The sequence below is a fragment of the Cryptomeria japonica genome, chromosome 5, assembly GCF_030272615.1.
Source record: "Cryptomeria japonica chromosome 5, Sugi_1.0, whole genome shotgun sequence".
Classification (NCBI taxonomy): Eukaryota; Viridiplantae; Streptophyta; class Pinopsida; order Cupressales; family Cupressaceae; genus Cryptomeria; species Cryptomeria japonica.
This window is the reverse complement of record NC_081409.1, coordinates 27,971,334-27,996,054: the sequence shown is the minus strand read 5'-3', so window position 1 is coordinate 27,996,054 and position 24,721 is coordinate 27,971,334. Positions and strand designations below refer to the sequence as shown.

Here is a 24,721-nt window from a genome sequence, read left to right as displayed (position 1 = left end):
CAAGGCTGTCATACTTCTTCCACCCCAAGACCATCCTACTCTCCCAAGAGTAGGAGATCTTGGACACTCCCAAAACAAGAACACATAAACAAAAAAATAGAAATGAAAACTTACATTTTTCTCCTACAACAATTTACATATACACATCTCTTTCAACAAGCATTTCTTTCTTTCAAAAACAACTTAAACAACATAAACAAAAGGGAATAAAACCAACATTAATCTGCCAATAGGTATGTTAGACTTAGTTGGGGATGAGCTGCCCAAATCCACACAAACTTTCCACCAACCCCTTCACCAAAATTCTATCCTACAACTAAATTTCAAAAATTGCATAATCTCCAACAATGGAGAGTGGGTGATTACTCACTAAGTCCCTAATCCTTGCCTAAGAAGGCCTCTCACACACTTCCCAACCCCTTGGGTGAGGTGAGAGTTCTCATTGGTTGCTCTTCCCAAACTCTTACACATTACTAAAACTGGAAATGGAAAAGGTGAGAGAAGATGGGGAAGAGAGTTTGACATCAAAAGGGAAGGTTGTCTATCCTAGGAGGAACCTTCTAAGTTGAATTTTCGCTCACCTTGGAAAAACCACTTTTTGAGGTGACTAAACAGTCACATGGGAGTAGTCACATGTTTCAAAATACCCCTAACCCATAGGTATACCCTTTGGACCTTTGGAAAAGCCCTAAAACTGACCCTAGGAGTCCATTTAACCCCTTAGAAACCCAACTGAAGTTAACCTACGGGTCAAACCTGAGTTGACCACTCCCAAGACTCCCTACCCAAGGCAAATTTGGGACCACACTCATTTGTTTGAATGGCTTTGGTAGAAACAAAACTCCCTCCAAGAGACAAGTCAAAATCAATGACACTAATCATCACATGTGTCAAGTGACACAATAAAATACAATATAAAAATCACACATGGAATTTGTCTCTTGTAGGTTTACACAATTAAATAAAATCAAATTAACACACATGCATAATTTACTTCACAAATAAAATACATTACAAACGGGGTGTTGTCTTTCCAAATAGACAACCCCTGGCTTAACAAACGTACATTGGTCTAGGTTTGGTTCTCCATATAAATTCCATGTTCATATGGATAATTTTCCTGTGCATCTCAATTAACACATTAGTAATTCCAAATAATCACAATTATACATAATTAAATACATGGATTTCATTGCGCATCAAACACTCATACATTTGGCAACAATAATTCAATATCTCATTCATTCAAATTCGATTTCACATAGGCAATTAACATAATTCTCAAAATTGAACCATTCATAAAATAAGCAACATTTTTCTATCATCAAAATGAAGTCCTGCAATTCCCAATAATGACATTCACCATTTCAAAGTAATTCTATTCTAGCAACATATAAAGTTTCATAGTCATCATGCATAAAAATAAAGCATCAACATATGTCAATGTGATCCAAATCATGGAATCATATAAGTTCTAAATCCATAAAGCATAAAATAAAGCATCCATAATAGTCTCAATATGCAAATAACTGAAAATGTCAAACTGAGTCGGGGTAGGGCCTCACACCCTCCCCCTCTAGGCATGAACTTCCTCCTAGAGTTCATCAAAAAGGTGGGGGTACTGTGATCTCATACGTGCTGCATCCTCCCATGAGGATGTGACCTCATCATAGCAATCCCACTGGACGCTAACATGGTCCAGCTCTCGACCTCGAAGGCCCAGCGTCCGGCATGCCAAAATGTGAATGGGCTCCAAGGCTAGCTGCCCGTCCGACTCCACCTGCAAGGCATCCCAATCTAGAATATGATACTCATCATAGATATACTTCCTCAAAACTGAAACATGAAACACATTGTGGATACGTGACAGGCTAGGTGGCAATGCTAAACGGTAGGCAATTGGTCCTATCCTCTCAAGGATCTCAAATGGTCCTACAAATCGAGGTGCGAGCTTAGAACCCTTTCCATAATGGATTGGACTCTTATGCGGTCGCACTCTCAAGAAGACTCTGTCTCCAACCAAGTAGCTACGATCTATTCTCTTCGCATCTACATATTTCTTCTGTCTATCCTGTGCCTCTCTAAGACACTGCCTAATCAAATCCACCTGCTGCTCCATATCCTGAACTATCTTAGGACCAACAGCAACTCTGTCCTCTATGCGATCCCAACTCAACGTTGTCCTACAAGGTCTGCCATATAATGCCTGATAGGATGGCATCCCCAAGGACGTGTGATGCCCATTGTTATAGGCAAACTCCACTAAGGGAAGGTACTCTTCCCATCTGGTCTGGTGATCCATGACGTACATGCGAAGCATATCCTCTAACACTTGATTAACTCTCTCTGTCTGGCCATCCGTTTTCGGATGATAGGCTGTACTGAAATTGAGCTTGGTACCCATAGCTGCCTGTAATGTCTTCCAAAAGGAAGAAGTGAAGAGGGAATCCCTGTCGGAAATGATCTTGCATGGAACACCATGAAGTCTGACAATGTCTCGCAAAAACACCTGTACTACTGCTGGTGCTATGAAGGTGGTACGAATTGGTGAAAAGTGGGCCACTTTGGTCAACTTGTCAACTGTCACCAAGATGGCATCATGGTGACGAGATGACATAGGGAGACCAATGATGAAATCCATAGATATAGTATCCCACTTCCACTCTGGTATAGCATGAGATTGGAGCAACCCACCTGGATGGCAGTGCTCCGCCTTGACTCTCTGACACTCAAGGCATCGGGCTACCAACTCGGTAATAAGCTATCGCATTCCAGGCCAATGGTATAATTCCCTCAAGTCTGCATGCATCTTCTTGACCCCGGGATGTGCTGCATAAGGAGCTCTATGGGCCTCTGAGATAATGAACTCCTGCAATTCCTCGGAAGAAGGTACATAGATGCGCCCTCTATGGCGTAATAAACCATCGGTCTCTAAGGAATAATCCACATATTTCCCTTCTAAGGTTTCCTGAGATCGTATAGCTTGACAAACCTCTAAATACCATCTGTCCTCTGGCAACTGCTGCATGATCTGATCTCTCAAATCTGTGCTCATAGATATGGTGTATACCTCATGACGTCTCCTACTCAAAGCATCTGCAACTACATTTTCTTTCCCTTTGATGTAGTGAATGTCAAAATCATACTCGCACAAGAATTCCATCCATCTCCTCTGACGTGCATTAAGATTCGGCAGAGTGAATATGTACTGAAGGCTCTGATGGTCTGAATGCAACTCAAAATGATGACCCAAAAGGAAATGTCTCCACCTCACAAGTGCATGCACTACTGCTGCAAGCTCAAGGTCATGAGTAGGGTAATTAAGCTCGTGAGTCCTGAGTTTCCTAGACTCAAAAGCTATAGCTCTGCCACTCTGCATAAGGACTGCTCCTAAACCCTCTAGCGAAGCATCTATGCAAACCATGAAATCAGCTCAAGGATCTGGTACTACAAGGATAGGTGTGGTAGTAAGTGCCTTTTTAAGTTCCTGAAAGGCCTTCTCGCACTTTTCCGTCCACTCAAACTTCTTCCTTTTGCGCTGAAGAGAAGTAATAGGATGAGCGACTCTAGAAAATCCCTCAACAAAACGTCGATAATAACCTGCTAAGCCCATGAAGCTCCTAACCTCTGTCACACTGGTAGGCGCTGGCCAATCCATAATGGCTCTGATCTTTGATGGGTCTACTGAGATCCCATCACCGGATATAACATGACCAAGGTACCTGACCTCTATTCTAAAGAAAGCACACTTCGACAAATTGCCATACAACTGATTATCCCTCAAACACTGCAAAACCTATCTCAAGTGCTCCTCATGTTTCTCCTCATTCCGTGAATATATCAATATGTCGTCAAGAAATACAATCACAAAACGGTCAAGGAATGTGTGGAATACTCTATTCATGAGACTCATGAAAACTGCTGGGGCATTCGTAAGACCGAGTGGGACCACGGTGAACTCATAGTGGCCATATCTAGTGCGAAATGCGGTCTTGTGGATATCACTATCCACTATCCTCAACTGATGGTACCCTGACTTTAGATCAATCTTAGAAAATACTTTGGCACCCTGAAGTTGGTCGAATAGATCATCGATCCTAGGCAACGGATATCGGTTCTTGATGGTTACCTTGTTCAACTGACGGTAATCCATGCATAATCAGAGAGATCCATCCTTCTTCTTTATGAAGATGATTGGTGCACCCCAAGGGGACACACTAGGGCGAATGTGGCCCTTCTCTAGGAGTTCCTCAAGCTACATCTTGAGCTCATTAAGCTCATTTGTGGTCATTCTATATGGTGCTCTTGAAACTGGTTCGGCTCCTGGAACAAGGTCTATATGAAAATCAATCTCTCTACGGGGTGGCATACCGGGTAACTTTGAAGGAAATACATCTGAAAATCCCTTAAGGATAGGATGGTCATCAATAGATGGTTCCTTTTCTTCTTCTTCCTCTCTATCACTAATGGTGATGGCAAATAACTGACATCCCTTTCACATGCTCCGCTTAAGCTGCATGGTGGAGATCATACGAAGAGACACGGGTCTCTGAATTCCAGTGATCACTATGGGGACACTCGATCCTTTTCAGGCAACAATCCATCTTGGCTCTGTGGGCATAAAGTCAATCCATGCCAAGTACGATGCCATATGATCCGAGTGGTATAACTCTAAGGTCTACTAAGGTGGTGGTATTACCAATCTGAAGCTGACAACCCTTAACCTCTGATTCCACTGACACTCTAGCCCCTGAAGCTAATTCCACTTCCCAACTGACCTCTTGTCTAATTGCCACTAGCCCGCAACGCTCCACAACCAATGGAGATATAAAAGAGTCAATAGCTCCTGAATCAAATAATATAGATACATTGCTACCTCTGATCATTCCTGCTACCTCAATAACCGTGGCCTGATGCTCTGCCTGGCGGTTGTCAACCGCTGCGAAAACCCTATGGGACTTGCCCATATCTCCAACTATCGGCTCTGATACTGCCATCCTCTGATTTCCTACCATCTGACCCTGAGGACACTCTCTCGCCATGTGTCCCATGGCTCCACATGTGAAGCAAGCGCCACGTGCCTGAAACTGCACTCCCTGTGGTCTGGAGAAAGACTATCCCCCTGTCCTGCTAGAACCACTATACCCACCTCTGGAGGACTGCTGAGTCCTCATTGGAGGTGTGTAAGGAGCTTGAGACCTCTGATCTCGCCTCTGTCCCTATGACTGCCACTGCTTGGGCTTCATGCCCTGCTGACTCTGCGGAGGCCTTTGCCTCTGGTTTTGTTGTGACTGCTGCGGAGGAGGGGGTTTGGAGAACCCCAATGTGTGTCTGTTGTTACCTTTCCAATGGGGTTTCTGAAACCCATAAGTCTGTGGTGTAGGGTTACGATTCTGGAACCGATCCCTCGAGTCCTAGGGTCTGACCTAAATCTCCTCAGCTATCAAAGCCTTCTCCATGACAACCCGAAGGCTTCCTGGAGTGGCCATTCTCACTGGTCCTGCTATGCCGGAATTCAATCCTCTGATAAATCGGTTGACGAGAAGCTTCTCGTCTTTCAGGTAGTCTACATACGGTAAGAGTTCAAAGAACTTGTTCTCGTACTGGGTTACTGAAAGACCCTTCTACTGGAGGTCATGAAACTCATCCACCCTACGCTGTCTGAAATGCTCTGATAAGTACCTCTCTCTGAATCTCTCTGTGAAAATCTCCCAAGTGAGGGTTTCTATCTCTAAGCCACACTTATACTCTTCCTATCTCCACCATGTGGAGGCTGTTCCTTGCAATAGGTGAACCACTGCACGTGCTTTTAGATTGCTCTCATAAGAGCGCAATGCAAAGCACCTATCTAGGCTCAAAAGCCATGCCTCTGCTTCTACCCCATCAGTAGATCCCCCAAAAGATGGTGGCTGAAGACGCATAACCTCTCTGATTAGATCCCCTGGATCTTGACGTGCCCTCTCAATATACACTGGTGCTCCAACTGGAGGTGGTGCTGGTAGGTGAACGGACTCGAGCTCATACCCAGCCTGACTCTCTACGGGATTAGGAGGTGGACTCCTACTCCGTTCCCATTCTACTGTTCTATGGCTTCCTGAGTTCTGGTTCTCAACATTATGATCTACTGCCGGAAGCTTATCTTGAACTATGCCAATCAGGTTCTGTAGAGCTACCAAGATGTCTTGGTTTGGGTCAACTGATCGTTCAGGAGGAGCTGTTGGGTTCACTTCCGGAACCGATTCCTCCCTAATGACCTCTTTGTGTGCCAAGCATTCACACCTAGGGCCTCTACCACGTTTGCGAGTTTGTCGCATAGTTGGAGGCATCCTTATTAAGAAAAATAAAATAAAATGAAATAAATAAATATTTTGGGAGAAATATTTTAGCAAATTTAAAAATAACATAATAAAAATAATTTATAACTTAATTAATTAAATAATTATAGCGAAACGTAATGGAGTAAGGTTCCTAGTGTTGGTAACCTTGCTCTGATACCAAAATGTCATGCCCAAACTTTTGGGCACGAATGGAATAATTTTTATTTTTTTTTAAATACTTAACTTAGTACGACTAACCTAATTAAAATAATGAAATCTAGTTTGGTCTTAGCTATATTTTGAGTGAATCAAACAATTAATTTAATTTGGTAAAAAAAAATTAACTAAGTTATAAGCGAGCTGTTATTTCCCAAAAATATTTATCACTAATCTTCCATTAATAAATAATTAAACTCTCTTAGCAATTAATCTCAAGCTTAATATATAATCTTTAAATTTAAAAGATCAATATTTAACTCATAGATTCTTTATTTACCTAGGATCTAATAAATTGTCCTAGCCATTAGATTTAACAACCTATTAAATAAAACATCCATTAATAAAAAGGTGTCTAATAAATTTCAAAATAAAGAGGGGCCAACTTGACACACATGGGTCTTTTTTAAACCTCCTAGGTTAATCCTACCAAGAGTTCAAGATTAAAACTTCTTATTAAAATTCTTCTACATTTGTTAAATAATTAAAAAAAAGTGCAATACTTAGTTTTACAACTAACTAATTAGATTTCAAATAAATATAAAAGTTAAACTACATATATACATACATATATACATATATATATATATATATATATATATATATATATATATATATATATATATGTTTATGAATATATTCTAAAGAGAAGGGGGGGGGGGGTTTATATTTCATTTTATTAATTTACCCTTTTTTTTTTAAATGAAACTTACAAGGTCACATGTAAGCCCAATCCCCTTCTTATAAACTCCACACACACATTCCTTATTTAAAATTCAAGTGTGCTTGCCCTAACCCGAAACTAGGGTTAGGGAAAATATGTTATAACATCTATTATCCTTTTTTGAGTGCTGTGTGTGTGTGTGTGTGTGTGAATGACTCTTTTTCTTTTTAGTGTGTGTGTGTGTGTGCAAGTGTGGACGCGACGGCCATGGAAGGCAGTGTTTTAAACCTCTTTTTTTTTACGGCGGCGCGTGCAGGGCCGAGCCGGGAGTTTATTTCTTTTTTTTTTGTTATGGCGGAGGGAGGAGAGCCGAGCGGCGGTTTTCATCACGTGGGAGTGGGAGAAGGGGGGTGCGGGAGTCCCGCGGGCTGCGGACAGCGTCGCCCACGGCTGCGGGTTCCGCAGCCTGTGGACATCGCCGCTCACAGTTGCGGCTCCTGCAGACTGTGGACGACGCCGCCCATAGCTGCGGCCCTTGCCCTTCAAACCCTCTTCTTTTTTTGTTAATTTTTTTAAAAAAAAAAAACAAATAAATTATTTTTATCTTTATATATATATATATATATATATTTATATATATATCTATATACATATATATATGTATATATAACAATATATGTAGATTTATATATCCATCTCATTTTGCTTAAGAGGTATTTATGTTCTCAGATTAATATATATTAATGTGTATATATATATATATATATTTTATAATATGCAGAAAACAAATAAATGGTTTGCAGCATAAAGTAGAGGTAGTATACTTTGTTAATCTATCAATAAATAGGCTTTAAATTTTGCCCATATTTTCTTTATTTACAAACTCAAAGCTAACTATTTCCTTAGCCTAGTAGACCTAGTTTAGAGGAAAATAAGATAACTATATGGTTTATTTGTTTCAAGCATTTTGTACTAATAATGCATTCTAACAACAACTTATATATATATATATATATATATATATATATATATATATATATATATATATATATATATATATATATATATATATATATATATATATATTTTGATAACAAAATAAACTAAAACTAAATGCTAATTTTTTTTGAAAAGAAATAGACTACTATAATAAGATTTATTTCTGCTTTAAATGGAAAAATAATGACAGTTTTATTTGCAATAGCATTACTATAGTTAAATGAACATGTAGAAACAAAATTAATTTCATTTGCCAAATAAACATAAATGCAACAACATCATTTTTTTATTTTTTTATGAAGATTTAAATACAAACTAATTCATTTCTTCTTCCCTTTTTGCAATACTAACCCAAGTAGGAAAAATATATTTTTTTGGCAAATTTAAGTACATGGTAAATAAGAATACAAATGGGTTTGAAAACCCAACAAATATTTCCCTTCCATAGGAATATGATTAACATAAATACACTTCTTTTCTTGAAAATAAATACAACATAGCTCACATTCTTTTCTTATACAAGCTACAATATTGAATACATTTGTCTTTTAAACTTTTCTGCAACATAAAATAGCAACAACACCCTTTATTCTTTCCTTTCCCATCCCAAGCAACCTGCAATAAAACACAACTTGACCATGGAGAGCTCACCTCCCAGCCTAGGCTTACTAGAAGCCACCCCCAAGCTTGGAGAACCAAGCACTAGACGGGTTACAAACAAGCAAACAACACAACAACAATTATAACACTCAACATGCATCTTCCCATCCCAAGCTACACTTTCACCACATTTTGTGATGATCATTCCATGAGTGGAAGTGGACCAAGTACCATTGGGGAGTTTGCAAGCCAAAATTACTACTCAAGCCACTTCATGGCAATACAAAATACAACAATAATACATCTCCACACCTTATGCCCCCCCAAAGGCACAAAGGCCATATTTTCCCCCCTTATGACCCCCAAATGCATACACAAGGCTATGCAGCAAAGGTCACAAAGGACACCCTTGAGATCACTCTCCATAAGGAGAGCCTCTCACCCAAGGCTGTCATACTTCTTCCACCCCAAGACCATCCTACTCTCCCAAGAGTAGGAGATCTTGGACACTCCCAAAACAAGAACACATAAACAAAAACACAGAAATGAAAACTTACATTTTTCTCTTACAACAATTTACATATACACATCTCTTTCAACAAGCATTTCTTTCTTTCAAAAACAACTTAAACAACATAAACAAAAGGGAATAAAACCAACCTTAATCTACCAATAGGTATGTTAGACTTAGTTGGGGATGAGCTGCCCAAATCCACACAAACTTTCCACCAACCCCTTCACCAAAATTCTATCCTACAACTAAATTTCAAAAATTGCATAATCTCCAACAATGGAGAGTGGGTGATTACTCACTAAGTCCCTAATCCTTGCCTAAGAAGGCCTCTCACACACTTCCCAACCCCTTGGGTGAGGTGAGAGTTCTCATTGGTTGCTCTTCCCAAACTCTTACACATTACTAAAACTGGAAATGGAAAAGGTGAGAGAAGATGGGGAAGAGAGTTTGACATCAAAAGGGAAGGTTGTCTATCCTAGGAGGAACCTTCTAAGTTGAATTTTCGCTCACCTTGGAAAAACCACTTTTTGAGGTGACTAAACAGTCACATGGGAGTAGTCACATGTTTCAAAATACCCCTAACCCATAGGTATACCCTTTGGACCTTTGGAAAAGCCCTAAAACTGACCCTAGGAGTCCATTTAACCCCTTAGAAACCCAACTGAAGTTAACCTACGGGTCAAACCTGAGTTGACCACTCCCAAGACTCCCTACCCAAGGCAAATTTGGGACCACACTCATTTGTTTGAATGGCTTTGGTAGAAACAAAACTCCCTCCAAGAGACAAGTCAAAATCAATGACACTAATCATCACATGTGTCAAGTGACACAATAAAATACAATATAAAAATCACACATGGAATTTGTCTCTTGTAGGTTTACACAATTAAATAAAATCAAATTAACACACATGCATAATTTACTTCACAAATAAAATACATTACAAACGGGGTGTTGTCTCTCCAAATAGACAACCCCTGGCTTAACAAACATACATTGGTCTAGGTTTGGTTCTCCATATAAATTCCATGGTCACATAGATAATTTTCCTGCACATCTCAATTAACACATTAGTAATTCCAAATAATCACAATTATACATAATTAAATACATGGATTTCATTGCGCATCAAACACTCATACATTTGGCAACAATAATTCAATATCTCATTCATTCAAATTCGATTTCACATAGGCAATTAACATAATTCTCAAAATTGAACCATTCATAAAATAAGCAACATTTTTCTATCATCAAAATGAAGTCCTGCAATTCCCAATAATGACATTCACCATTTCAAAGTAATTCTATTCTAGCAACATATAAAGTTTCATAGTCATCATGCATAAAAATAAAGCATCAACATATGTCAATGTGATCCAAATCATGGAATCATATAAGTTCTAAATCCATAAAGCATAAAATAAAGCATCCATAATAGTCTCAATATGCAAATAACTGAAAATGTCAAACTGAGTCGGGGTAGGGCCTCACAAATAACATCTGCATTGACCGATTCAGAGTTTAATGATCTAGAAGCCTGCAATGATGCAAAGGCAATGTGGGATAAGCTCATATCAGTATATGGAGGAGATGAACATGTTCAAAGAGCAAAAGTAGACAGTCTGAGAGGACAACTTGAATCTATGAGGATGAATGAAGGTGAGAACACAACTCAGTACAGTACAAGACTAAAAGAGATTGTCAATCAAATCAAAGGAGCAGGTGGAACTATTGAAGAAAATGATATAACAAGTAAGTTGTTAAGAACCCTTCTACCAGCTTATGCAATCCGAGTCTCTGCAATCAATGAATTGAGGTTTGTACCTAATATGCCAGTTTCTTTGGATGCTACTATTGGTAAGCTACATGCATTTGAGTTAAGTAATTTTGATAACAGTGGATCTTTGGTAAAAAAAGTTGAATCTACATTTAGTTCTTTTCATCTTGATGAATCTAATAATTACAATGAAAGAAAGTATAAGTACTCTAAAGGAGATCATAGTGGAGCAAGTGAAAGATTTCAGAAGAACATGGAAGAACTACACAAACTGTATGAAGAAATCAAAAAGCAAGAAGAGTTTGAAGCACTATTAGCCAAAAGGTTACCGAGAGGCAAAGGTAAGTATAAAGGAAAACTACCTTTGAAATGTTTCAATTGTGATAAGATAGGACATATGGTTTCTAACTGTCCTGACAAAGATTTTACTAAAAAGAGAGATTACCGAGATAACAGACAGAAAGATAACCATTACAGAGGACACCGAGATGTTAGAAGAAGAAATAGAAAGACATGCTTAATAGCTGATGAGGAATCTAACAATGATAAATCAGATGAGACTAATACAGAGGAAGTAGTTTATGTGGCTATCAAGGATGGCTCAAATGAAGAAAGGTATGAAGAAAAAGCCCTAATATCTCACATAAACACTAATGATTCTTGGATTATAGATAGTGGATGCTCACATCATATGACAGGAGATAAACACAAGTTTGTTATGTTAGAAGATTGTGATGGAGGCTATGTTAGATTTGGTAATGATGCACCATGTCCGGTAAGAGGTAAAGGATCTATAACACTTCTTGATAATGCAAGATGCAATGATGTTTATTGTGTTGAAGGTTTGAAATAAAATTTGTTGAGTGTAGCACAACTAAACAACACGGGTTACTGAATAGAATTTCAGAAAGAAATTGTCAAAGTTCATGACAAGAATGGAAAGTTAGCTACTACCGGGACACAAACAAAAGGTAATACATTTCACCTTGACTCAACTCGGAATAAGTGTTTGCATGCAAAGATTGATGACACTTGGTTATGGCATAAAAAGTTTTGTCATTTAAATTTTGATAATCTAATCAAAATAAGTAAGAAGCACAGAGTAAGAGGTCTAACGAGTCTTGAAAAACCTGAGAATGCTATGTGCCGAGGATGCCAGATGGGTAAGATGACAAGATCAAGCTTTACAAGTAAGTCTTACACTTCTAAGGGAATTTTAGATCTAGTGCACACTGATCTTTGTGGTCCTATGAAAGTTCAAAGTTATTATGGTGATAAGTATTTCATATTATTTGTGGATGACTATTCAAGGATGCTATCAGTAATGTTTTTAAAGGAAAAGTCAGAAGCTTTTCAAATGTTTAAATGGTACAAGGCAAGAGTTGAAAATGAAACAGGAAGACAACTGAAATGTCTTAGATTAGATAGAGGAGGAGAGTTCACATCTGATGAATTCAACTTGTTCTGCAATGATCATGGTATTAAAAGACAAGTCTTTGCACTGAGAACTCCACAACAGAATGGAATAGCTGAAAGAAGAAACAGATCTATTGTGGATTGTGCTAGAACACTGATGATTGAAAAGAAGGTGCCACAAACATTTTGGAGAGAAGCAATAAGCATAGCTGTTTAGACCTTGAACCGAGTTCAATTGAAGAAAGGTACTTTGAAGACACCATATGAAATCTGGTATGATAAGAAATCTAATGTTAGTTATTTTAAAATCTTTGGAAGTAGATGCTATGTTCATAAAGATGATAGAAATGGAAAGTTTGATCAGAAAAGTGAAGAAGGAACATTTCTAGGTTATTCTTCCAGAAGCAAAGCATTTAAATGTCTGATCAAATCATCTAACAAAATAGTAGAAAGTGCAAATGTGAAAATTTATGAATTTGCAGAAAGAAATGATGAAGGAAATTCCAAGGAACCAGAAGACTATGATGAATTTGTCTATGTTCAACCGAGAAGTCCTACCGAGAAGACTGTTGAAGAAAATATCCAGTTATCGAGTGATGAAGAAGATCATACAGAGCCTACCGAGCCTGTATTAGCTAAGTATGTCAGAAGACATCATGCACCAAGTCAGATTATAGGAGATAAGGATGATCCAGTGATGACAAGGAACAAACTAAGACAGAATACATGTTTGATATCTGAATTTGAACCGAGAATAATGAAAGAGGAATTTAACAGTGAGGATTGGGTAAATGCTATGATAGAAGAGATTGATCAAATCAAGAAGAATGACACATGGACACTAATCCCAAGACCGAAGGACAAAAATGTAATCGGTACAAAGTGGATTTTCAGAAACAAGCTAAATGAAAAAGGAGAAGTCATTCGAAACAAAGCAAGATTAGTTTGCAAAGGTTATGCTCAAGAAGAAGGAATTGATTATGGTGAAACCTTTGCACCTGTTGCTAGACTCGAAGGAGTAAGAACATTGTTGGCCTATGCTACTTTCAAGAACTTCAAGATATATCAAATGGATGTCAAATCTACATTTCTGAATGGAATATTAGAAGAAGAAGTTTTCATTGAACAACCTGAAGGATTTGTTGAAGAAAATAATAAAGATTAGGTATGTAAATTGAACAAAGCCTTATATGGTTTGAAACAAGCACCAAGAGCATGGTATGAAAGATTGCACTCTTATTTGATTAAGATTGGTTTTATAAGGACAAGTGAGAACAACAACATGTACATGAAGAATGATGAAAATGGAATACTGATCTCAGCCATATTTGTTGATGATATTATATTTTGTGGAAATGACTCTTTATGCAAGAACTTTGGAAATGAAATGAGCAAAGAATTTAAGATGTCATTAATCAGTGAGATAAAGTATTTTATAGGTTTACAGATACTGCAAGTGAAAAATGAGATTTTCATTACTCAATCCAAGTACATAAAGGAAACCTTGAAGAAATTTGGAATGGATGATTCAAAACCAGTAAGTACACCTATGACTACCAACTGTAAATTATCTAAGAATGATGAATTTGCATTTGTTGATGAGACACTCTACCGATCCATGATTGGAAAACTACAATATGTTGTTCACAACAGACTAGACATAGCACATGCAATAGGTATAGTTGCAAGATTCTCTGCAGATCCTAAGGAAACACACATGACAGCAATCAAAAGAATTTTTAGATACTTGAAAGGCACATAGGATTATGGCTTAGTATATCAGAAAGGAAATGATTTTGATTTAAAAGTTTATACTGATGCTGATTAGGCAGGCAACATTGATGACAGAAAAAGCACAAGTGGAGGAGCTTTCTTTTTAGGAGAAAGACTAGTGAGTTGGCTTAGCAAGAAACAAGGATGTGTTTCACAATCAACAGCAGAAGCTGAATACGTTGTTGCAGCATTGAATTGTACCAACATTGCATGGATCAAACAACTGTTGGAAGGTATAAATGAGAAAGTTACCGAGCCAATAACTATATTATGTGACAATACTAGTGCCATTAATATTTCAAAGAATCTTGTTATGCACTCTAAGACAAAGCACATATCTATCAAATATCATTATCTTAGAGAAGAAGCTCAAGAGAAGAAAGTGGTGTTGGAATATGTTAGCACAAAGGAGAAAATAGCAGATGTCTTCACCAAGCCACTACCAAAGGACACTTTTGAATATCTCATAAACAAGTTAGGGGTCCTATCCCTTTCTTCTACTCACTGACCGAGTTCAATGAAAGCATCAATCCGATGACTCTAATGAATATCTTTTGGGAGTTGATGCTGAGTTATACACTTTAGAATGTTTTCTAAAAAGTGAACTAGAATTAATACAGGAAATATTACAGGGAACGGGAATTGAAGACAATTGCTCTGACTGAGACTCGGTTGATACACAACAACAGGAAATCACTTCTTATAGAAAGAAATTGTGTTTTAAGTTCTTTTTGGCATTGTTGTCAAAGGGAGAGAAGACTTACAAAGGGGGAGAAGACCTATAAAGGAGAGAATACTGAGAGAAGATTTATCAGGGGAGAAGACTAAAAGAAAACTGACCAAACTACAAATTGGGAAGTAGACTAAAGAAATGAGGAAAAGTCTAATGTATGGGGGAGAGCATTTCAGCATTTCAGAATCATAGCAATCTGAATCTATTAAGGTCAAATCAATTGGTTTTACCATTAATGCCAAAGGGGGAGATTGTTGGCAATATTGAATTATAACAAACAATGAAAGAATGTTGGCATTTCTTAAGGATATTGAGAAGGTTGTTGATGATTATGGATATAACTGATTAAAGATGTTTTACTGTCTTGATATTATTATTTTGTCATTGATGTCAAGAAATTGATTTTCTAATTCAGTATGATGTTGCCATATCTTAAGAAGTATGATATGAAGATTATAAAGATGTTGGTAAAAGATACAGAAAAGAATATGATGAATAAGGTATTCAATGGGCAACTACTATCGAGTCTGACAATGATGAGATCATGATGTTTTAGATTGTTTTAACATCATACATATGTTGTAAATCGTAAAGGTTAATACTATACTATGTTATCAAGCAAAGAACCTAGTCGGTAAACCCTAAGGAACCTAATCGGTAAACCCTAAGGTTATCACTATCAGTTAATGAAGGCAGAATGTCTACCGAGTGGAGTTTAGTATTCACTGAGTTGTTACCGAGTTGTAACCGAGCTATAACCGAATGCATTAAATGTTTACATGCAGTATTTAATGAAGGAAGCTGATGAGCTGGAGCGGATTAAATGATTGGTGAGCCATGGAAAAAGTTTGTTAATGAATCTAAGGCAATGGAAAGTCGGCATGAAGATCTACAACTTAGATTGAACCGCAATACCCTGGCACAAGTTCCAAGACTATTATGCAAGTTCCAAGGTGAGGTAAAACATTTTCAGATCGAAAGATGCATTGAACCTAGACAAGATTGAAGATCCGATGGCTATGATTGATCATGAGAAATGTGATCAAGGAGATTAAGTGGTTATCTAATTGTTTATAAATAGGAAACTGTTGATAAACAATGTATGCGGGCAAGTGTATGCACAAGGATACTACATAGTGATTACCAAGCACATAATCTTGAAGACCTGTTAGAATAACAGAGTATAGAAGCCCAGCAGATAGACAAGATTAGTTCTATGTCTAGATTGTATTGAACAAATAGGAATCTGCTTTAGCATTTTAGATGTGAAGTTGCAGATAGATTTTTATTACTGTTATTTTGTGAAAGTGACAGAAAATCTCTTAACCGAGTGGACTTAACAGTCTTATATGTAAATCCTCTAGCAAGGTGACATTCTGATTGAATGTTTGAAATTATTTAACAAGGTCACTTCTAACAAAGTGAAGATCCTAACAGATCTGAGGGAAATCCTTTAACTAGGTCACATCTAGCAATGTGTTTGTAATCTTTAACAAGATTTGCCTTTAATCGAGCATACTCTAGAAGAGTATATTTCTTAGTGGGTCCAAAATCCCATAGTGGTTTTTCCCTATTTGGGTTTCCACGTTAAATCTGGTGTTATGAGGTTTATATTGTTCATATGCTTTTGAGTTTGCATGTTTAACAGTTTTGGTTATATTACATATATATGTGTTACCGAGGTTGAATCTGATGTTTTTATGGAAGATTAAGTTTGTATGATTCACCCCCCCCCCCCTCCCCCCCTCTCATCTTGTTGGCTATTGGATCTGTACTTATATTAAGTATAATAACTATCATGTACATGGGTACCTAACATCGCCTCGTAGTCAGGACCCATCTTGCATTGCTTAGTTGCATTGTAGACTTAAGTGCATTCCCCTAAGTTGCACTTAACGGGGGGTGTTGGTGTAATTAATTATTCATATTGGATATTATTACACCTTACTTAAGTTTACTTAGGTACATGCATTTTATAGTAGTTTGGGTATGAGACACTTGGGTGTTTGTGCTACATTGGGATAGTGTGTGTAGGAGAATTTCCACCTTTTATGGTGTGATCTTGTTACTACTCTATCATATCCACTTATTGTGAAGTGATAATTCCACCTTCGGTGGGTGATCCATGTCATGTGAAATATTATATTGTTTCTCCTACCTACCACACCTATTTCCTACCTACCCTTGTTTCTTATTGAGCCACATGTCATGTTTGTGTCCTCACATATCCGTATAGCCTTGCCTATATAAGCAGGATCATCTACATTGTATAAACAACTATTGAACATTTTGATCCTTCATCTATTGATGAGAATACAATTTATTCTTATCCTATATTTTGTCTCTCTATTTTGTACTTTTCATTGAGCTCTTGATCTTGACAAAATCTCACACATTTGAACTTAAAATTTAGGTGCACTTTTTTAATTTGCAATGGAATTTTCTACTTTTCATAGTGGTATAATTGGTTTCTTAATTTGACACTCCATTTTCTCCTAATTTTACTTTTATCAAAGATTTTACTACTTAGTTAAGTATTTTGGAGTTTCATTCGCTTATATCTTTCACAAATGGCCCCTTTTTAGCTATCATTTTATTTAAAGTTAGCATTTTTTGAGATCTATATAATGGTGTAATATTTGAGTTCCTATTATATATTAACAAAATACTTTTAGCATTTTGGCTACTTTTGGGCCCTATTAAACTTGATCAATATGAAATCTTTTGTTGTAATTGTACTAAAGTACCAAACATTGAATTTGTTTGGGGCCATTTTAGTAACTAAAGTGTTAAAATTAAATAATTTGGGGGTTATAATACACATGCAGTAAACTTATAAAGTTTCAAATCATTGTACTAATATTTCAGGACTATATATAGGAATTTTAATTGTGAGTTGAGAGAAAGTTTCATTTGGAGGGTTTCATGATAGATTTTAATATAAATTTCATTTTTTTCTTACCAAACCAACATTATGAAAGGAAGCTAAGGTGTGGAAAATACTTCCTATCACTAATCTAATGGGGGAGATGATGCAAAACAAATTACAAATATTAACACTTACATAAATGGAAACACATTTAGAAGGAGATAATGAACATGGATAAAGATATACAACAACAAACACATGATATATCATGGGGAAGATCCTTTCTGGAGAAAAATCCCACACTCCAAAAGCACAATACTTTGTATTCTAGTACACTTAGCTTCTTCAACAAGAGTCTACAACTAATAACAACATAACACTTCACCTACAAAACACAACATAAATAATCCTCTCCAAGACCACCTTATATAGAGAAACATGACAAAGGGGGAAGCTTGTAGATGAAGACAAAAGATGAGGTCATGTAAAATAATTGACACAATATTGTAGCCGCCTAAAAGTATGCAAATAACACATGTACATCTCTAAATGAATCCCCATTCAAACCTCCTAGGTTGGGCACCAAAAATTTACTATCTTGAGACATTACAAATGATTTTACACCTCTTACAATTGTTGTAACAATAATAATTATTGACAACAATTACACCTATAACAAAGTCAATCATATTGGTCTAACAATAACAAATCATCTTACATCTTGTCATAGCCCAATTTTGGCACTTGCCTCCTCCATGAAAAGGTGCCTTTGAAACTTGTCCATCTTATCATAGGATTTGTCAAAACTATCATAGGTCGATGTGTCATAAAGTTGTCATAAGTTGTCATAGGTAGGTGTGTCATAAATTTGTCATTATATGTCACTTGTCACCCACCACCACAAAATTCCAAGGTCCTCTAAATGGGATACCTATGTCCATGTGAGGAAAAAATAAGCCATGTCACCTTCCTAGAAGGATGACAAGTCAACATGCCAACTCCCACTAGATGGCAAAATAGCACATGCAAACAAAATTCTCCTTTTAGGCTCAATAAATTAACCGAATATTAAATAAATAAAACCAACTACCATTGTTAGGACTTGCAAAGGTTGAGACACCTTAATCCCACATCCTCCCACTTGTCAAAGACCTTTCAAGAACCACACAATCAACTACCCATGAATGAAACACCATCTAAACTTCTTTGTGCTCACTAGTTTCGTCAATGCATTTGCAACATTCATAAAAGTGTCAACCTTATCCAATTTCACCTTCCCATCCTCTACCATATCTTGAACAAAAATGGAATTGAACATCAATGTGTTTTCTTTTTCCATGGAAAATTAGATTCTTTGCTAAGAAAATAGTACTTTGATTGTCATAATAAATAATAATCACTCCTACATGAAACCCACTATCTAAACACAATATTCTAAGTCAAATGGCTTCCTTGCAAGTATGAGTAGATTTCATATACTTTTCTTCTGTCATGGACAAAGCAACTACAACTTTCTACTTTCTCATCCAACTAATAACACCACCATAGATAGTAAAAATATAACCATTGATGGATCTTTTGTTGTCAATGTCACCTTCCCAGTTTGAATCCACATATCCATGGATACTCATAGAATGTCTATGCCCAATATGTTGGAGTTGATCCCTCAACCCCACAACTCCCAAAGATTACCTGCAATGAAATACCTGTCACAAAGCGAGAGAAAGACAAATAGATATGGAGGCTAAAAGATTATTGATCCAAAAACATGAATCATAGACTATGTAATAAATAAATAAATTGAATGAATAATAATGATACAAGGAATTCTTATAAATTAAGGAAACCTAAAACTAAATGAAGAAAAACCTAAAAAACCATAAGTGAGGATAAAACATGAACTATCATGTGTCCTCATCACGTGACTCAAGACACCAAAAGTGGCATGACCCAAGTAAGCTTAATCCCTAGATTAATAACTACTCTAACACCCCCCACAACCCCCCCCTTAAGTGCAACTTAGGGAGTATCTTAAATTTCTAAATGCAAAGGATGGGGGATGGGGTCTGGAAGCTAAAGGCCTAATGAGGTACCCATGTACAAAAAAAAAAACTCTCACAACCAAAGAAGAGGAGAAAAACCTAGTGGAAGAAAAATCCTCTCCAAAAGAGAGGAAAAGAGAATGGAGGACTAAGAAGCCTCCAAATCAATGTCCCAACATAATACTTGAACATGAAGAACCTCCTTTAAAGACAATAATCTACATGAGTGCCCCCAATGAACATATGAAAAGAAAAGGGAAAAAAATTGTTAGTGAAAGATGCAAATGACACATGAACTTGCATGAGTGACCCCAATGACACTACTCACCATCCAAGATTAAACTATTGTTTGAAAATACAAGTACAAATAGTCTAAAGAATGTTGATTAGGACCAAAAATAAAACAATCTGTGTGAGTGCCCCCAATGACACTACTCAAACAATGATTATATGGAAAACAAAGGAAAAACATCTATTAGTGAAAGATACAGATGGTAATAGTCTTAAGAACTTATCAACTAAGAACAAGTTGCCTCCACAAAAATGGAATGCAAGTGTCTATATGGTAAAAGCTCCATCTCACTAAAATGCAAACACTAGATCTAGCTAGTACATAAGAAAAAATACTAAATACATAGTTCACTCCAAAGTGAAACCAAGGAAGCATTAGCACTAATAATAGAAATCCCCCCATAATGATGACAAGGGAGAGAGATGATAGGTCCATTGAAACTGTGTGTCACCAAGTACTACATGAAGGAGAATCTAAATGTGCACAAGAAAGTACCTAAATTGAAAAAGGGTACACGACCAATGCAAATACACATGGGATAAGAATCACTAGGATTGAATGTCGTCATGAAGGGACATTCAATTACCAAAGGTGTGATGGAAAAACAAAAAATACTAAAAATTCCCCCATGACACTTTATAATACAATGCAAATACGAAATAACGCACAATAGAATGTGCAAAATCTTCAAACAACATACACAAAAGTGACACTTTATCTTAGTGCATCTACAAATAAAGAAGTGCATGAAAAAGATGCTCAAAATACCCAAATAGGGAAAAGTGTTGGAAATACATGTAGAACAACCCAAGTGAAGTCATCCAACACAAACAAAAAGTTTTCAGTAGCCAAAATGACCAAGCAATCATTTATAATGTGAAAACACAAAATATTGAATAAAAAGTACTTGAGACAAAATCTAGAAAAAGTGCATGGATGACTGAAAAGAACTCCATGAAAACGGAGGAAATGACAAACTTTGAATCTCCTACATTTGGAAAGTTTTAAAATATGATACCATGTTAAAATATGTGATCATATTTATAACTAGAATCTTGTGCTATGATATAGAGTAAATTGATTTAAATATAAATTAAATTACCAAAAAATAGTTAAGTCCCTAGAAACTGAAAGAGCTCACAATGATTGTTTTGTTATCAAACAAAAAGGAAAGATAGATACAAATATATATTCTTATAGTTTCTATATTCAATGAGGATGGGGATAAGACACATATCAAATGACATAAATTTCATAACTAGTATGCACTTAAAACACTATTTAATCCTCTCAATCAACAAAAATCATTTGTTTTCTTTTCCTACATTGAATTCACTTTTTTCCTTAGCACCACTATCAATATTTTTTGCCCCAGATTCTACACATTCATATCGAGCTAAAATTTATCTAAACAACTATTATCCATAAATATCATTTTATATTGCCAAATAATTCATTAACTATTTGCACATAGAAACTAGGACCCTCCTGGGAGGTTTAGATGACCTCCTTCCATGTTGAACAGAAAGGTTGTTCAGTAACAACACATCACCATCTTTTAACTTTAAGTTCACACATTGCTCGTCCATTATGTGTTTGAATGCTTTCACTACTTCAATAGGAATAATAGACTCATCTCCCAACCTAAGCATTTGGTTCTTACTTCCTTGACCATACCCTGCTATGGTGTTGAACCATACCTCTTGTCCTTTCTCTTTTTCCAATATTCTAATTGTTTCTAAAGCTCCAAATTTAAAATCTGCAGTCTCGTCATCATGACATTGAAAATCCATACAACCAAGTATCTCAAAGGCCCTGGCAAGTGAGCAGAATCAAAATAATATTAGCTACAATGACTATTATTTTTATTAAGTCATAATCAAACATTGAAAAATGAAGGTATGAAATTTGTTTTAAATTATAGATTGGCAGGTCAATCCTTTTGTTAAACCAATGTTCAACCATCAAGCTTGCAGGTTTAAACGAGGTGATAATGTCTTGAAGATAAAGACCCCAATAATCGTCTTGATAATAAAGCCTCTAAAAGAACTCCCCTCTTAAGTGGAATATGAGTTCAAATTAGTCTAAAAACCCAAGTTTACCCCACACCCAAAAAAAAATGCCTTCCAAAAAAATTTTAAATCAAAAAGTGAAAGGAACAAAGGAGAGGATGAGAAAAAACAATTTGAAGAATTTGAAGACTTTCTGATTGTTTTGTTACGGAGATATGTTGTTTGATGTAAAATTTATATGGAAACTTGGCAAATAAGTTTTGCCAAAACTTTCTTTAATTGACAATACATTACCTTTTCTTTGCTTCTTCTGGATCAGAGGTGTCAAGCACAGTTTTCCATGTTTTGGAGATGAATGAATTGAGAGTATTTTGGCTTGGAGTTGTTATGTTGAAGAGCAACCCAAGATCCTTAACTTTCTTTACAAACTCTGGTACAATTTTTTCCATAAGTGGAGGAATGAGATGGCTTGGAGCTATAGCAGTTTCACCACCTTCTGGAGGTGCAGTCTCACAGAAGAAAAACAGCTTAGAGGGCCACTCTTTCATCTGCATAAACATGATCAAAATCCTCTGTCATAGTTTTTCATATAAAAAAATCCAATAGAAAGTGATTACAGTATTGCCCACCATTCTTTCATCTGCATAAACATGATCACAATCTTCTCTGTAATGGTTTTCCTTTTAGAAAATCCAATACAAAGTGATTGGAGTGTTCCATGAATTCAGTAAACATATATTGTTTTCTTGCTTCACCAACCAAGTAATGCATCTCCTACAACTTATCATTAAGAAGACAAACCAAAGAAAGAGAGCTCAAGGAGAAAAGTTCGGATTTGAGAGAGCTTTTCGCTTATTCTTTGTTCTAAGAGAGATTAGATTTTCACAGTTTGCTGTTTATTTTCTGCATTCTACTATGTAAGCAATGATCCATCATTGGAATGAGATTATCCTGATGATAGATCATTGAATATGATCTGAAATGTTGGTGCAAACAAAAGTCTACACAATAGAATCCAGATACTAAGTAGCAATCTTTTGTGATCTCAATGGATTACATGTATATCCAAACTATCTTATAACCAATTTACTTCTAATATGGATTGCCCAAGCTGAGAAACAAACTTACCAGAGCCATCTCATGGTGGAAATCAATCTGCTCATGTAAGGGAGCCTCATTGGCAGTGTAAACTCTCTCAACTATTTCTGTTCTTGGGGCAAACCCAAGATACCGTTGTTCTTCCCATCCAAAAGCTTCAACAACCACCTTGAAATCTTCAGCAGACCTCACAGCAAATCCTCTAAAAAGGAGAGCATTGCTTTTCACCACTTCATCTTCCAACCATGCTTTGTTGCTTCTTATCTTTTGCACCAAGGCCTGAACATTTGCTCTCTCAACATCATTTGCAGGCAGGAAAACTTTGGGAAACAGTCTGCCATCAATCACCTTCTGCTCTGTTGTTCTTCCTTCCACAAAATCAGATACACCTCCATTAAACCCATCTAAACTCCCCATTGTCTTAACTTTTCCTTAGTAATTTCATATTAATCCCCTTTGTATATATAGACAAAAGTTTCCAAAAACTAGTCGCCTTTGGGAATCCATCCGATTTGTCATTTACAACAAAAAACAAGCATTTCCCAACGACTACTCTGCATCATAGCCCATACCCTGCAAAATATCTTAAATGTCGGCAAGACATTTTGAGCCTCCCTGTAAAGTAAAAGCGTGAAGTTGATGTGTCTATTTGCAAAGTGTGATGAATAATAAATAGGTAACAGATGTGTGGCAGAGCAAAAGTTTCAATCATAGCCTTGCAACCACTTCTTCAATCATACCTTGTTTCCTTTTTAAAGAATTTTTTCTAGCACGTCTCTTTCTTTCCTCATCTTACACAAGGGTTTGTAAAGGGAAAAAATGATGCGTTATAAATCTAAAGTAATTAGGGTAGGATAGTGGAGCATTCTAATTTTACATTTCTTAAATATTTCAAATTTCTTTTAATTTTGTAAATGTGTAGTTGTCAAGTCTCCTACTTAAAAAAATTGGTTTCAAGTTCACATAGTCAAATATGATGTCACATAACATAATTTTTTTTGTCAACGTGTCCAAAATGGTCTCAAAAAGAAGACCCATAGTTGTGCACTAAGTCATGTTTATTGATGTGTTGATGTGACATCACATAATTGATTGTTTTTTCAAAATTTCTAGAATCTTTTTGAGGATAAGTAGGAGAAAGGACTTAGTTGAGCATGTACCAATTGTTGTGAGGGTTGTCCATACTTTTTGTTTCAAAAATTGAACAAATAAAACCTATTGTTTGAAACAAAAAATATCAATTTTTGTTAAGAAATGTACCAACATTTGTTAGGAAATGTACCAATAGTTGTTAAGAAATGTACTAATATTGTAAAAAGTAACCAATCAGGTGATGCCATGTCAGCTGCACAACTATTGGGGTCTCTTTTGCACACCTATTGGTCTCACTTTTTTG

The 24,721-nt window shown here is 36.4% G+C and overlaps 1 protein-coding gene across 2 annotated transcripts; it reads right to left on the bottom strand.

Annotated features, from left to right (window-relative positions):
- Positions 1-19,331: 19,331 nt before the first annotated feature.
- Positions 19,332-23,799, bottom strand: LOC131033703 (clavaminate synthase-like protein At3g21360). Of its 2 annotated transcripts, XM_059221042.1 has the most exons (4): positions 23,356-23,799; positions 22,522-22,775; positions 21,916-22,030; positions 19,332-19,587 (listed from the first exon to the last, which is right to left on the bottom strand). In XM_059221042.1, exons 1-4 carry the CDS (start codon positions 23,740-23,742, stop codon positions 19,570-19,572), a joined length of 774 nt encoding a protein of 257 aa, XP_059077025.1. In that variant the 5' UTR covers positions 23,743-23,799; the 3' UTR covers positions 19,332-19,569. The 2 variants fall into 2 exon arrangements, with proteins under 2 accessions (XP_059077025.1, XP_057820960.2); XM_057964977.2 differs by lacking the exon at positions 19,332-19,587 and having other exon boundaries at positions 21,578-22,030.
- Between the last annotated feature and the right edge of the window lie 922 nt (positions 23,800-24,721).

Bases quoted from the DNA above. Each gene is read 5' to 3' on its own strand.
- LOC131033703 (XM_057964977.2), bottom strand. From the start codon at position 23,742: ATGGGGAGTTTAGATGGGTTTAATGGAGGTGTATCTGATTTTGTGGAA. The intron at 22,776-23,355 runs GTAAGTTTGTTT...ATGTTTATGCAG, and splicing joins TCCACCATGAGATGGCTCTG to ATGAAAGAGTGGCCCTCTAA. The intron at 22,031-22,521 runs GTAATGTATTGT...CTCACTTGCCAG, and splicing joins CCAGAAGAAGCAAAGAAAAG to GGCCTTTGAGATACTTGGTT.